The sequence below is a fragment of the Erpetoichthys calabaricus genome, chromosome 8 (genome assembly GCF_900747795.2).
Source record: "Erpetoichthys calabaricus chromosome 8, fErpCal1.3, whole genome shotgun sequence".
NCBI classification, from domain to species: domain Eukaryota; kingdom Metazoa; phylum Chordata; class Cladistia; order Polypteriformes; family Polypteridae; genus Erpetoichthys; species Erpetoichthys calabaricus.
The window spans coordinates 152,374,653-152,387,881 of NC_041401.2; the positions used below are offsets into that span (position 1 = coordinate 152,374,653).

Here is a 13,229-nt window from a genome sequence, read left to right on the forward strand (position 1 = left end):
ACAGTGGGTATAGAAAAGAATCACCCTCTTGCTGTCAGTTGCACTACCAAGCAAGGGAATGCTTCAGGAACAGCTGTTTTTATGCTTCACTAATCACACTGATTACAATTGATCACAGATGGAAGCCAGTAACAATGGTCTGCAATGGAAATGGTGGTTACTTACACCTGATTGAGTTTACAAATATTGTTTAGGAGGGGTTGATCCTTTATTAATCTCAGTACGTCTTGTTTTTGATTTTTTATAATTTTTCTGAACTGCAGCTGTGATATCTTTCACTTGGATGTTATAGGTTGCATTGAGTAAGTAAAGCTGGGAAGAAATATTTTTTGTGTGTGTTTTCATTTAAGGCTGTAAAGCAAAAAAAAATGGGAATATTTCGAAGGGGGTAATTCTTTTCTATATCCTCTGTAATTTTAATTAAAACATAAACAAAAAATGGCAGAGAAAGAAATAGGATGTATAATTATGGTACCAGTATCATTGCAAGCAGATCAAACAGTAGGTAAGATCTTTGCCATGCCAGGACCGGATGTGACTCACGATTGTATTTCAAAAAGTGTTGGGATCAGTTTTCTTAGCTCTTTTTCTGTATTCCTCTGTAGAAGTAATATTGTAGGACTTGTCTTGAATGTCCACTTTCAGTTTGGCAGGATACAAGAGGCTGTAACTGATCTTGGTTTTCTGTAAGCGCTGTTTAATGTTGTAAAATGCACCACATTTAGCAGCTGTTGACGGAGAGAAATCAAGGAAAATATGAATGTGGTTATTTTCAAATATAATCTCTTGTTTCTGTCTGAGAAGTAACATTATATGTAATTTAAATTGTAATTTAATTCAACGCGGACAATGAGAGTCCTAGGTTTTGAGGTATTCAAGCCACATATGTGATAAGCTGTCCTCTCCAATTATTCTAGAGAATAGTTCAGCTACGGATTTCATTGGGTTTGGAATTTCATGATTTTCAGAGAGACCTTCGATTCTAATATTATTCCTTCTGCATCCATCTTTCATTGCAGTTAGTCTGTTTCCAAGCACTTTGCATTTGGAATTTCCAGCCATTGCTTTTACATCAGTGGTAGATTCCAGTTGTTCAGCTATTTCAAATATGAGTCGTGAATGTTTGCTCAAACCTAGCGCCAAGTGCTCTAAATTTATTTTCAAACATATTTTCCTGTTTTTTTTTCCTCAATTCTTTCAAGCAGTTCTCATTTTATTTATGCATTTTCAAATTTCATTTACTGGAATTCTCGAGTGCAAGCAGCCAAAGCCTGTCCCAATAGAATCCATCTTAAGGCAGAAACCAACTTTGTACAGGACATCAGTATATCAACATACCTACACAGGCAGAATGAATATCTGAGGCTGGGAGTTAACATACCAAAAAAAAGACTGACAAGAAACCAAATGCCTAAACCAATATGTTAAGCAGGATCAAAGTCAGAAAGGGAAAAAAAACTGAAATGCGGCACTAGAAAGATAAGAACTGAAACACAAAGCAAGAGTTTTATTTTTATTTGTTGATCCAAATTAATAATAGAGAGAGGAGTGTTACACTGGTATTTAAACCATTATATTGAGACAAATGGAACCATGCCACACAGCAACCAAGTGTCATGTCTTAGAACACATTCTGTGAAATGGTGGCACCCACAATCAAAACAAAATGCTGCCACAAGAAGAAAAAAGTAAAAAGTAAAAGTTTTCTCAGAAAAATAAAACAAAGTCCTTCTAAGAATATTCTGTGACATAATAAACTAATATTGCCACATACGGATTTCAATAAAAACATTGCAAAACCAAGAAAATAGTTTCCTAAGTAGTTCAATCACAACACCATTAACTTAACAGGCATGTTGTTCAGGTGCATGATGAACCCAGCATTGGCACAGGAATAACACAAAAACTCCTCTGCTGACAACTGCTGAACCCACATCACTAAAAGCTATGAGGCTGCCACACTATTTTGCCACTCATAGACAAAACTCTTTAAGTGAATATAACTTCAGTGTGTTTTACTGAGAGCCCAATAAAAGATAAATTACTGTTGGTACATGATAAAATTATTGTTAACTTTATCTGAATGAGAAAATTAAGTGCTAATATGATTGCTATACTCTTGTGACAGTCAGAACATCTGCTGATCATTTTTAACATTATTTTGGCAAAGCATTACCTGATATTATAGTACATTAGCAGTGAAGTGATTTATTGTGCAAAATCAGTGCCTGGTTATTAGAAATATGACTGTAAAATACTAGTGTCTTGTAGAACAAAGATACTGTTAATTACACTATTTGTCTGCTCTTTTCAATAATCAGGTGACTCTGCTTAACTTCATGATAACCCCAGAAGGAATGCAGGACCAGCTTTTGGGAATTGTGGTGGCAAGAGAAAGACCTGACTTGGAGGAGGAGAAGCAGGCGCTCATTCTCCAGAGTGCAGAAAATAAAAGGTACATTTTTCTCATTGAATAGCTTTTTTATTACATTTTCTGAAGGGGAAATTCTGTTTCAGAAAAAAAATTTCATAGAAAAATGGGAATAGAAAAAAAATTACAGAAACTTTTGTGAATCAGAATTGGATAGTGAAATATAAATACTTCTTTTGGGAAGTTTTTTTTTTTGACATTCCCAGTGGTGCTACATCCCATGGAAGGCCTTGGCTGCCTTAATGGTTCTGCCCCATTGCTCTCTGTCTCTTTGCTTTTTTTTCCATCCCCTCACTGGAATTTCCCTCAGTTCAGCCTCCACTTCCTCCATCCAGTGTTTTTCTTGGTTGTCTAACATTTCCGCTGCTTTGTGGGATACTATTTATTTGTTTCTTAAGGGTTCTATCAACTTCAAACCTTACCATGTGTCACAGCTACTTCAGTCTTCTGATTTTTGCTTCTATCAATAGGTCTATATTCTCCTCTATCTCCATGACTTCAGTATTAGTCCTTACTAGGGGGCTCCGCCCCCTGCTCGCTTCGCTTGCCAACCCCTGGCGTTGGGGCATGACAAAGAGTGAGATGTATGAATTAGATATAGAATAGTGTGCAGGTTTGGATGATGCCTATAGAAATAAAAAATAGAGTGTTTGGCATAGAGTAATGTTTTATTGGAATATTTCTTTGTATACAACATTAGTAGTAAAGATGGTGTCTTGTCCTTGAATGAGTCTTCCTTGGCATGGATCATTTATAACTTTAACTTTAACGTCAGATGAACGTCGAACACGTGAGAAGGCAACATAAAGTTGTCCATGTCCAAAAACGGGTTCAGAGAGGTAGATGCCAACCTTGTCCATGGTTTGTCCTTGTGATTTGTTGATGGTCATGGCAAATGCAGGTTTAATGGGGAACTGTCGGCGTTTCAATGTAAAAGGTAATTCTAGGTCAGAACTCGTAAGGTCAATTCTAGGAATGAGAACAGTATTGTTAGCATGTGATCCTGTAAGAACTGTTGCTTGAATAACATTGTGTGTCATGGTGTTGACGACTAACCGTGTGCCATTGCATAAACCCTGTTTAGTGTTAAGGTTTCTTAATAGCATGATTATTGTTCCGTTTTTAAGGGTAAGGTTGTGTTGTGGTAATCCGGCCGGGGAAATTCAGATGTTCATTGTCGTCATCAGAGTCAACTTTGTCAGAGCTTAGAAAGAGTCGTGTCTCTCCAGGAAGTAATGATATGACCTGTGCATATTTGCGTTGTTGATTTGTTTCAGGGTGCACTGTTCCAATGCGATGCAATATTTGTCTACATATGCGAAAGCAGTATGGGCCATTGCCTTTTGGTGGCCTGATATGTACTCCGGTAGATGCAAAAGCAAATGAACTTTTGTAGGATCTAATGCAGTTCATAAAGTTTTTACTTTCAGGCACATCGTTAGTTAGAAGCTTCTGTAGTTTTTCAGGATATGAATGTAAAGGAGGCAGTCTAATCTGCCCCTTTTGACAACAACGTGTAAATTCATTATTTGTATTGCCAGTTGTTTCTTCTGGGAAGTTAAGTGAATGACAATGATTGCAAATGACATTCATTAATCCCAATGAATTTTCCTCAATAGTGGACTCATTATTGAAGGCGTTGTCAGCCAACTGGCGTAAGCGTTTAGCAGGTGTCTGGCGTTGATGTCCGCGACGGGCATGTTTTGCTTGTGGCGTTTGAGTGCCGCGTTGTTGCATGTCCATTATTTGTGACGCGCTATTTTGGATTTTTAATTGATTCGCCTCCGCTTTGCGAAAAGTCCGTTTCAGTCTACGTCGTGCATTGTTTGTATCGAGCCTTGTCCGTTTTTGTATGTCGGTCAGTTGAGCTTTCTGCTTTTGGAGTCTTGCTTGCTTGTTTTCTGGCAGTTCATATGCGCATTGTACACATCTGCATTCATTTATTCTGTCTCTTCGCTCCCTTTTTTGTATGTCTGAGACGCGAGCTCTTTCAGTTTGAAATCGTGCTTGTTTCGATGCAGCACTTTGAGACGCGCGCTGTATGCGTCTACGTTCATTGTGTCTGTCCATTTGGGCACGTCTCTGTAACGGGGTTACTTGAGCTTTGCGTTTTTTGATCCGAGACATTTTTTCTCCCGGAGTTTCCGAAGCGCGTTGTATGCGCCACCGTGTATTTTGTTGTTTCATTCGTGTTCGTGTGTTTGGTCCCGTTATCCGATCCGAATCGTTTTGTACCCGTGACCGTGTATTCATGACTTGTTTGTTCCTCAGCATGCGAAATATGGATAAGTAATAAGGAGGATCGCACTCACTGTTAATATGGAGCCTTTTCTGCAGTTGAACGGTTAATAGTGCTTTATTGTAAGGAGATCCACCTATGCTGACACCTATGCTGCCTAGTGTGAAGGTGTTGAGATGACGTATGTTTAATATGGACGTTTCCTTTAGAAATGTGGCTTTGGGTGTCACTTCTTATTGATGGGGGGGGGGGGGGGGGGTGAGGATTGTTGTTGCGCGAGCGTCTTCTTTCTTTTTGTGTTCCAGGGGCTTGTTGAATCCCCCTCTTTGTGTGTGTCTCGTCCGTTGCTTGTAGGGTGTGTGGGGTGGTTTTGTGTTCTTTTTTTTTGTGTTCCAGGGGCTTGTTGAATCCCCCTCTTGGTGTGTGTCCCGTCCGGTGCCTGTGGGGGGGGGGGGTGCCTTGCTGTTGTGCGCGAGCGTCTTCTTTTTTTTTGTGTGCTAGTTTCGTGTGCAATGGGTTTCGTGCGGCGCCTGCGTTTGACTACTTTTTTCTGTGCCTTTTCCTTTTTTCTGTGCTCGCGGCGCCTCATTTCTTTGACTCCTTTTTTCTGTGCTCACTCCTTTTTTCTGTGGTCTTGTCCGCCTCTCGCGGCCCCTCATCCGCCTCTCGCAGCCCCTCATTTCTTGGGGCGCCCGCGCAGTACGTCTTTTTGCGGCTACGGCCCATGGCCGGATGTCCCTGCGTCCATCCGGTTTAGCATTCTCGGTTAGTAATATGGATCCTTCATGTGCAATCTTCATTTACTGGCCCAAATATCTTCCTCAAAACCTTTCTTTACCAGGTTCACAGCATGTTTTCTTCACTTTTTGTTAATGTACATCATTCAGCCCTATACAGAAATACTCGTTTCATCATGATGTTTTAAATCTGCACCTTTTGTTTTCTGGTGTGAAAGATGCCCCGGACAAAGACATACACAACACTAGATGTCCACAACATACTCATTTTATTTTCAGTTCTTGCACAGCACAGTACACACAGTGTACAAACCACCACAATAATAGCTCACAGTCCTTTTCTTCTCTCTCTATTGACTTTTCTTCACTGCCTCCACTCCTCTCCTCTCCTCTCCTGCAAGCTCCGTCCTCTTCCACCTGACTCCGGCTCCCTGAATGGAGTGAGGCGGCCCCTTTTATAATGCACCCGGATGTGCTCCAGGTGCTCCCTGATGACGTCCTGCAGCACTTCCTGATGTGGTGGAAGTGCTGCATGGGCACCCAGAAGCACTCTGGGTGTACCTGGTTCCTGTTCGGGCAGCACTTCCTGGTGTGGTGGAAATGCTGCAGTCCATGGCTCTGGCCATGGGTCTCCACAGGTTTGAGCTTCCCAGCTCCGTGGTTCCCATGTAATCCCGGAGAGCTGTCATCTTGTGTCCCAGGGTAGAAATTGCCCCTCTCCTGGTCCACTGCTGCTCCAGGTCTCCCAGTGGGGCAAGGTCCCCGGCCGTCTATCACACTGGTCAATAGCTTTGTTAAGCATAATAATACTTGTTTACCACAGCTAATCTTGCATTAATTTCAGAATGTTTCTTGTAGTTTTTATTATAGATTATTTCTAAATATTTGAATTCATTCACCCTCTCAAATGTTTTATTACTGTAGTTCAATGTCTCTTCATTGCTAAATCTTACTCTTCTCTTTGTACTTATCGCGTATTTTGTCTTGTTCTGATTGATTTACAGACATATTCTCTTAGATTTCTTATCAAGTATACTTGCTATCTTTATCAGGGTATTTTGGTTTCTAGCATTTAGAACAATGTCATCGGCATAGGTAAACACCAGGTTACTCTTTTATACATATACAGTAGTCACCTGGATTTATCTTTAGCTTCCTCACTAGCTTAGAATAAAGATCATTGATGTTGGAATATCCCCTTGTGTACGTCCTTAATGTGAAAACCTTTTGACAGCTAACTTTATATCCTTACTTTTTTTCTCTTGTAGCGTCATGACTATAAAGCCTCTTAGCTTTTTTGGTATTCTAAAGTCTTCTAATAATTTTTTACATGTCCTCTAACCATGTTGTCAAAGGCCTGCTTGTAATCCATGAATAACTGATGCAAAGTTATATTGTATTCATGGCATTTTTCATGTATAGATCTTAATGTGAAAACGTGATCAGTGGTGAACGTGTCTTTCCTAAATACTCTTTGGTTGTTCCCACCATTTTTTTCTGCGTATTTCTCCAGCTTTCTTACTATTACCTTGCAGAAAACTTTGTTAGGTACATTCTATAATGTTATTCCTCTGTATTTACTACAATCAGTTTTATCTTTACTTTTGTGAATTGGGCATATTCCATTCTTGTGGCATTTGCTCACATCTCTAAACTTTTTGAATTAGTTTGTACATTTGCTTAGTTATCATTAATCCACCATATTTCAAGAGCTTAGCTGCAATGCCATCCTCTCAAGGTATTCTGTTCTTTTTTTTTGATTTTATTGCTTCCTTACCTCCTCTATTGTTAGTTCTTTGATGGTGTTTTCTTCCCTCTCAGGGCCTGTAAGTGCCCATTCCAAGCTTTCTTCTATTCTCCCTACCTTATTATTGAGAAGATCTTCAAAACATTTAGCCATCTTTCTAGAATCTCCCATTATTATGCCTTTATTGTCTTTGCCAGTTTTTGTTCTTAGTTGGAAATCTTTCTTAAATTGTCTAATTCCTAAGTACATGTTTCTACTGTCCATTTCTCTACTAATTTCTTGCATTTCTCCTACCCTTTCCCTTTCCAATGCTGTCTTCTTTCTGTTTAATACTGTCTTTGCTTCTCTTCCCTTTTTAAATATTTCCTCAAGCTATATCTTGTCTGTGTTTAAATCATTTTAGCTCTTGTCTTATTTCTTTCTTCTAATCATCACACAACTCTTTCCTGTTTTCCACCTTTAAATGTCCATTATTTTAAACTGAAATATTTATTATAATCTCCTTGAGCATGTTCAGTTTTTCATTAATGTCACCTTATGACTTCTCTTCCATATTTGTCAACTCATTTTCTATCGTGCTTTGGTACCTAATTTATTTGTTCAATTTTGTTTTTTTCATATCAATTTTCTTTTCTTTACTCCCAGAATTTCTTTTAACAAGGGAAATTTAACTACCAGGTAGTGGTCATTATCCGTATCAGCTCCATGGTTAACTACGGACATCACATGATATCAATTTGAATCTCTGTTCTGCTCTACGGTGACTGCCATGTTACTTTATGAATTTTGTTATAGAGGAAGTATGTACTACTCACATACTACTCACTGTCATATTCATTCCCATAACAAAATAAATCTGTGCGATTGTCATTGATTACTTCATTTTCTGTTCTATTTGTATGCCTGTAAATTTTTTCCTAACCTCCCTCTGCATTCATATCTCCCAAAATAATTTTTATATGATATTTCAGCAGTTTCCTAAATATTTTTTCTATTTTTTTAATAAATTATTAATTTGCTTCTTCAGCAGTGGTGCATGTGCACAAATTAATGCAAAATTAAATATTGATGGTTTTACTGTTATTGTACATAATCTTTCGTTAATTGCTTGGAATCCAATTTTTTCTCTCTTCACGTTCTTACAAAATGCAAGTCTGGTGCCGAAAGAGTTCTGTCCATGCCCACTGTAAAACACACTGTATTCTCCTGCATGTATGATATTAGTTTCTTTCCATCTGATTTCCTGCAATGCAGTTATATCCACTTTATATTTGTTCAGTTCAGCTTTTAAGTTTCTTATTACTTCTAGTTTGTAGAGGCTTCTCACATTCCATGTGGCTAAAAACCAATCTCATTTACCTTTAACTCACTTAATTTGTTTCCAATCTGCCATCCGATATTGTTCATTATGTGGCTTTGCTATATTAACTTTTTTTCTGAGATTGGGTTGTAAGCCAGAAATTAGGTTTTGATTATCTAGTGGGGTGGCTTTCCCAGTTTCTTTCCTCTAGAACACCAGGTTTCCTTTTCTCTGTGTTTCACACTCTTGATATTTTCACTAACTGAGCAAATTATTAAGAACATCTATACACTTTATGCAATTATCTAATCAGCCAAATGTGTGGCAGCAGAGCAATGCATAAAATAAAGCCAATACAGGTCAGGAACATTTGTTAATGTTCATATTAAACACCAGAATGGGAACAAAATGTGATCTCTGTGATTTCAGTCATGGCATGGTTTGAAAACTTTTATAACTGCTGTATGCTGTTGTGATTTCACACACAACAGTCTCTTGAGTTTACTTAAAATGGTACAAAAAAACAAAAAACATCCAATGAGTGACAGTACTGCGAGTTGAAGTTTCTTGTTGATGAGATAGGACAAAGTATAACTGTAGTAAATGCATCTCAGAATGCACAACACATTGAACCTTGAAGTGGATGGGCTACCATAGCAGAAGACCATGTCAGGTTCCACTCCTGTCAGCCAAGAACAGAAAGCTGAGGTTGCAGTGGGCAGAATCTCACCAAAACTGAACAGTTGAAGAGTGGAAAAATGTAGCCTGGTCTGATGAATCTCTGTTTCTGCAAAGGCACTCAGATGGCAGGGTCAGTATGAATCCATGTGCACAACTTGTCTTGTTTCACAAAGTCTTCCTCATCAAGCAGGTTCAGTGACTCAGGAGCACCAGCTGGGGCAGACACAGTCTAGAGGAGAGAGGACAGAAAAATGAGCAGTTCAGCTGGTTGTGGCTTGTTCTTTTAAATTTTCTAAACATTGAGTGAGAAGAACGTTATGCAGTTAAGACTGCAAAGCAAACAAGTTGATCCTGCAGAAGGTCGATTAAGACTGTTTGTTTCTCATTGAAATACTGTTTAAGTGGGAGTTTTCTAAAGGACAGCTGTGTTTCTTTGCCATTGGTTTACTGTTTAACAGATAGCCAGTGCATAGTTAACAGAGTGTCAGTGTGCAGCTGTCGGCATTATGCAGTAGGAGTACGCAGTGGAGGAGCTACGAAGTTGTCTTTGAGCAACTGCTGCCACCATTGGCGAATTGTCGGTAACACCAGTCACATACACATTTATATATACAGTATATATCTCTATTATAAAAAGAAATCCTGTCCTGGAAAGCAAATGCAAGGCTACGATACGTGATAATCTCGGAAGACATTTTAAAGACCCACGAGACCAAGGAGACTTGCCACGGTGCGTCTCGCGGGAACCATAAACATGAGACTTGGTGCCAAGAGATTGTCCCAGGGCCGTAGCAAAAAGGACAGCGGCTGTACAGGCTTTAAAAAGATTGAAGGGCAGTGCGACAGCAGCTACTCCCACCCCCGAATGCGAACAGTGTTATACACCTTGCAAGAAAGAATTCAACCACACCCGGGGCCAGAAATAAAAGACAGGTATTGCTTTTACAACATCACGCGAGACCAGGCATTGAGCCATCATTTAAAACAAGTCAACAGACCTCTATGCTAGCAGTTATTGGATTGCTTTTGGCAGGCAAGCATCATGTGCTCCCAGCTCTTAAAACGACATGCGACAGGCAGAAGAGGCAGCTAGCAAGCAGCAAAAAGACAGCAAATGATCCAAAGGCATATCCTTAGTGTACGTTCAGCCGCAACACCCTTCACAACATGAGCAGCATTATACGTCTGGCAAGAAAGAGATGTAACCATGTGTGGGGCAGGAAATAAAGAAACAAGTATTGTTTTTACAAAAGTCTTTAAAGTAAAAGTGAAAATAATGCATATATAACATTTCCCAAGAAAATAATCTATTTAAATTGTAGATTGCCTGCCTAAGGTAAAGTCATCCCTGATGAATGGGTACGTGGGAATGAGGGGTCCTTCATCGGATTAGCGCTATTTCAGATGTGGAATGGCAAAGTGGGGGAGGCAGCTTGATGAATTAGGTCTCCAGGACTTAAAACAAATCCAAATCATATTATGTGATATCATCTAATGTGAAATTCTATTCCGTACTTCTAGAATTTTTATTTTTATATAGTATTGAGGATTTTTTCTGTTCTATGTATTGTATTGTATTGACCCCCTTCTTTTTGACACTCACTGCACGCCCAACCTACCTGGAAAGGGGTCTCTCTTTGAACTGCCTTTCCCAAGGTTTCTTCCATTTTTTCCCTATAAGGGTTTTTTTTTGGGAGTTTTTTCTGGTCTTCTTAGAGGGTCAAGGCTGGTGGGCTGTCAAGAGGCAGGGCCTGTTAAAGCCTATTGTGGCAGTTCTTGTATGATTTTGGGCTATACAAAAAATAAATTGTATTGTATTGTATATCCAGTAAACCAAACACGGGGGTTGGCGAGCAAAGCGAGCAGGGGGCAGAGCCCCCTAGTACATACACACACACATATATAAGTAATGGAATAAATTTCAAAATATTTAATGTATCTTGCCCTTTGTGTACCTTCAGTGATTTTCCTTGTTGTCCTCTTGTGTCTGAACTTCTTTTGACCAGTGCTCTCTCTCATGAGCATTATCTGATAAAACCTGCTTCTCAGACTGTCATTTCAAGGTTCCTTGCTCACATTCTGTCTGCTTTTATTCTTCTCTTCTTTGAAGGTAACTTTCAGCATGTCTCCTAAGCCTTTACTCTTCCTTGTGTGTCTCACACTCGCACTTTCTCTTTCGATTGCATCACCAAGTCCAAACTGACTAATCAGATTGCTTGTAGGGATTGGACACAAACACAGACCTTAGCATTTCCCGATAACTACAAGTAATTGCAAACTAGCTTATCAGTAATCATTGTTAGTTTTCTTGCTGTTCTGTGTCAAGCCAATGTTACATGTCACCCCTTGCACAAAATACACTGTTATAATGTGCTTGTTTTGTAACTTGTAACTAGCAATAACATCTTACAGGAACAAATTAAAAAAACCATGTCAAAGTATGTAAAGAAAACTTGTTATATCTAACAAGTTATGTTATATCTAAATAAATAAAATTGTAATACCCTCTTAACGTCTTTTGAATTTTTCAGTTTCATTTGATGTTATTTATCAGTTTTGCATACTAAGGATATTATTTTAATCCTTAGATTTAATCTTGTCTTGTTCACCGATTATGGCTATATGGCATTTCAAAACTTTAATTGGGAAGGGCAGTTATAATGGATGGGACAATCCAAAAACCATGTATGATTCCAAAACAGCTTTGTCAATCTTTAGGAAATTTTGCATGCATAGTAAAGCTGAACCAGCCTAAAAATCAATCACGGCTACATTGTGTTTAAAGTTTAAGTTCATGATTTTTTGCATGCATATTACTGTTGATACATTTTAAAATTTAGACTTCAGTGCCTTTTAAAAGTTCCATTGAAAAATGAGGTTGTAAAACCAAAGCTGCATTATCACACCAAAAATAATTCAGTTGATGGTAATTAATTTAATTTGTTCTTATTTAAAATGAAGGCTATATTCTACATCAGTAATTCAATGAAATAAACTGCCTGAGAGGGTGCAGTGTGACAGGAGACCAACACAAAAAAAGATGCATCACTCAAAAACTGCTTTGAAAATCTGTATTTACATTATTGTTCATGCTATATAAAAAAAAGGCTTCATGCAGTTTCAGAAATTTCACCAGGGAGTCATAATGGGAGGATCGAAACCAAAAAAACACAGTATTACTCCAAAATAGCAGAGTGAATGTTTGTAAAATTATGTTCAGTTAACCCAACTTAACATATAGAGTTTATGAAGTTTCATAATGAATAGAGGTTCAATACATGGAACAATACAAAATGACAGTACTTTTACCCAGCTTACATTTCAGGTATTCAGCAAGTCATCCTGTTTAATAATGTGGGATTAACCATCTCTTTGTGAAATCACAGGAAACCAGGAAATACGAAGAAGTAACATTCCTGGTTCCATCTCAGGAATGAATTTGCATAATTATGTAGACCAATCAAACACAAAAAGATCAAATTCTCAACTAAGTAGAGCAGAGAAATGGATAGAGAGGTAGTGTAGATGATGGAGTTGATAATTGCAAGTCAGCCAGCAATGGCAAAATGGCTAACATTTAATAAACAAAAAAAAAAGTGCTTCCTTACCTTAACCCATTATTCAGATATACCCATACAATTATATATTACAATTATACACTATAAGGCTAATATTTAAACCAGATTTTTTTTTCAAAAGTTGAAAATGTCATGCTTATATGTATTATATATATATATAAATTTTGGATGTGGTTAAAAAAAATGCCTATTTTCATAGTTTAAACCCTAAAAATTCCCCCAAATATTTTAGTTTAATTTCAAACTCATCTTAATACATTACCTAAAAATAAAGAATGTAAAGGTAAACCTGTATACTGTACTGCTATGTCTCCCGCAGTGCTAGAATGTAAAATACCGATGTTACCACTATATGTACTGTAATTCATGCAAGCACATTTTAATTGCCAGAAGCCTTAGACGGTGCAGCTCGTTTTGGCGGCATCTTGGGGCTTTAACCCTTAAACTGCCACATATGTGGGGTTAGTGCATCCCTGGACGGCAAATACTTTTTTGCTGCACTTTAAGTAAACGTCA

General features: G+C 38.3%; 1 protein-coding gene across 3 annotated transcripts in view; it reads left to right on the forward strand.

Moving 5' to 3' along the window:
• The window catches only part of dnah7 (dynein, axonemal, heavy chain 7), a 496,694-nt gene that overhangs the window by 374,006 nt on the left and 109,459 nt on the right, over positions 1-13,229 (forward strand). For all 3 annotated transcript variants that reach the window (XM_051930473.1, XM_051930475.1, XM_051930474.1), the window contains exon 49: positions 2,322-2,455. In XM_051930473.1, coding sequence (XP_051786433.1) covers positions 2,322-2,455 — 134 coding nt within the window. The remainder of the gene's footprint in view (positions 1-2,321; positions 2,456-13,229) is intronic.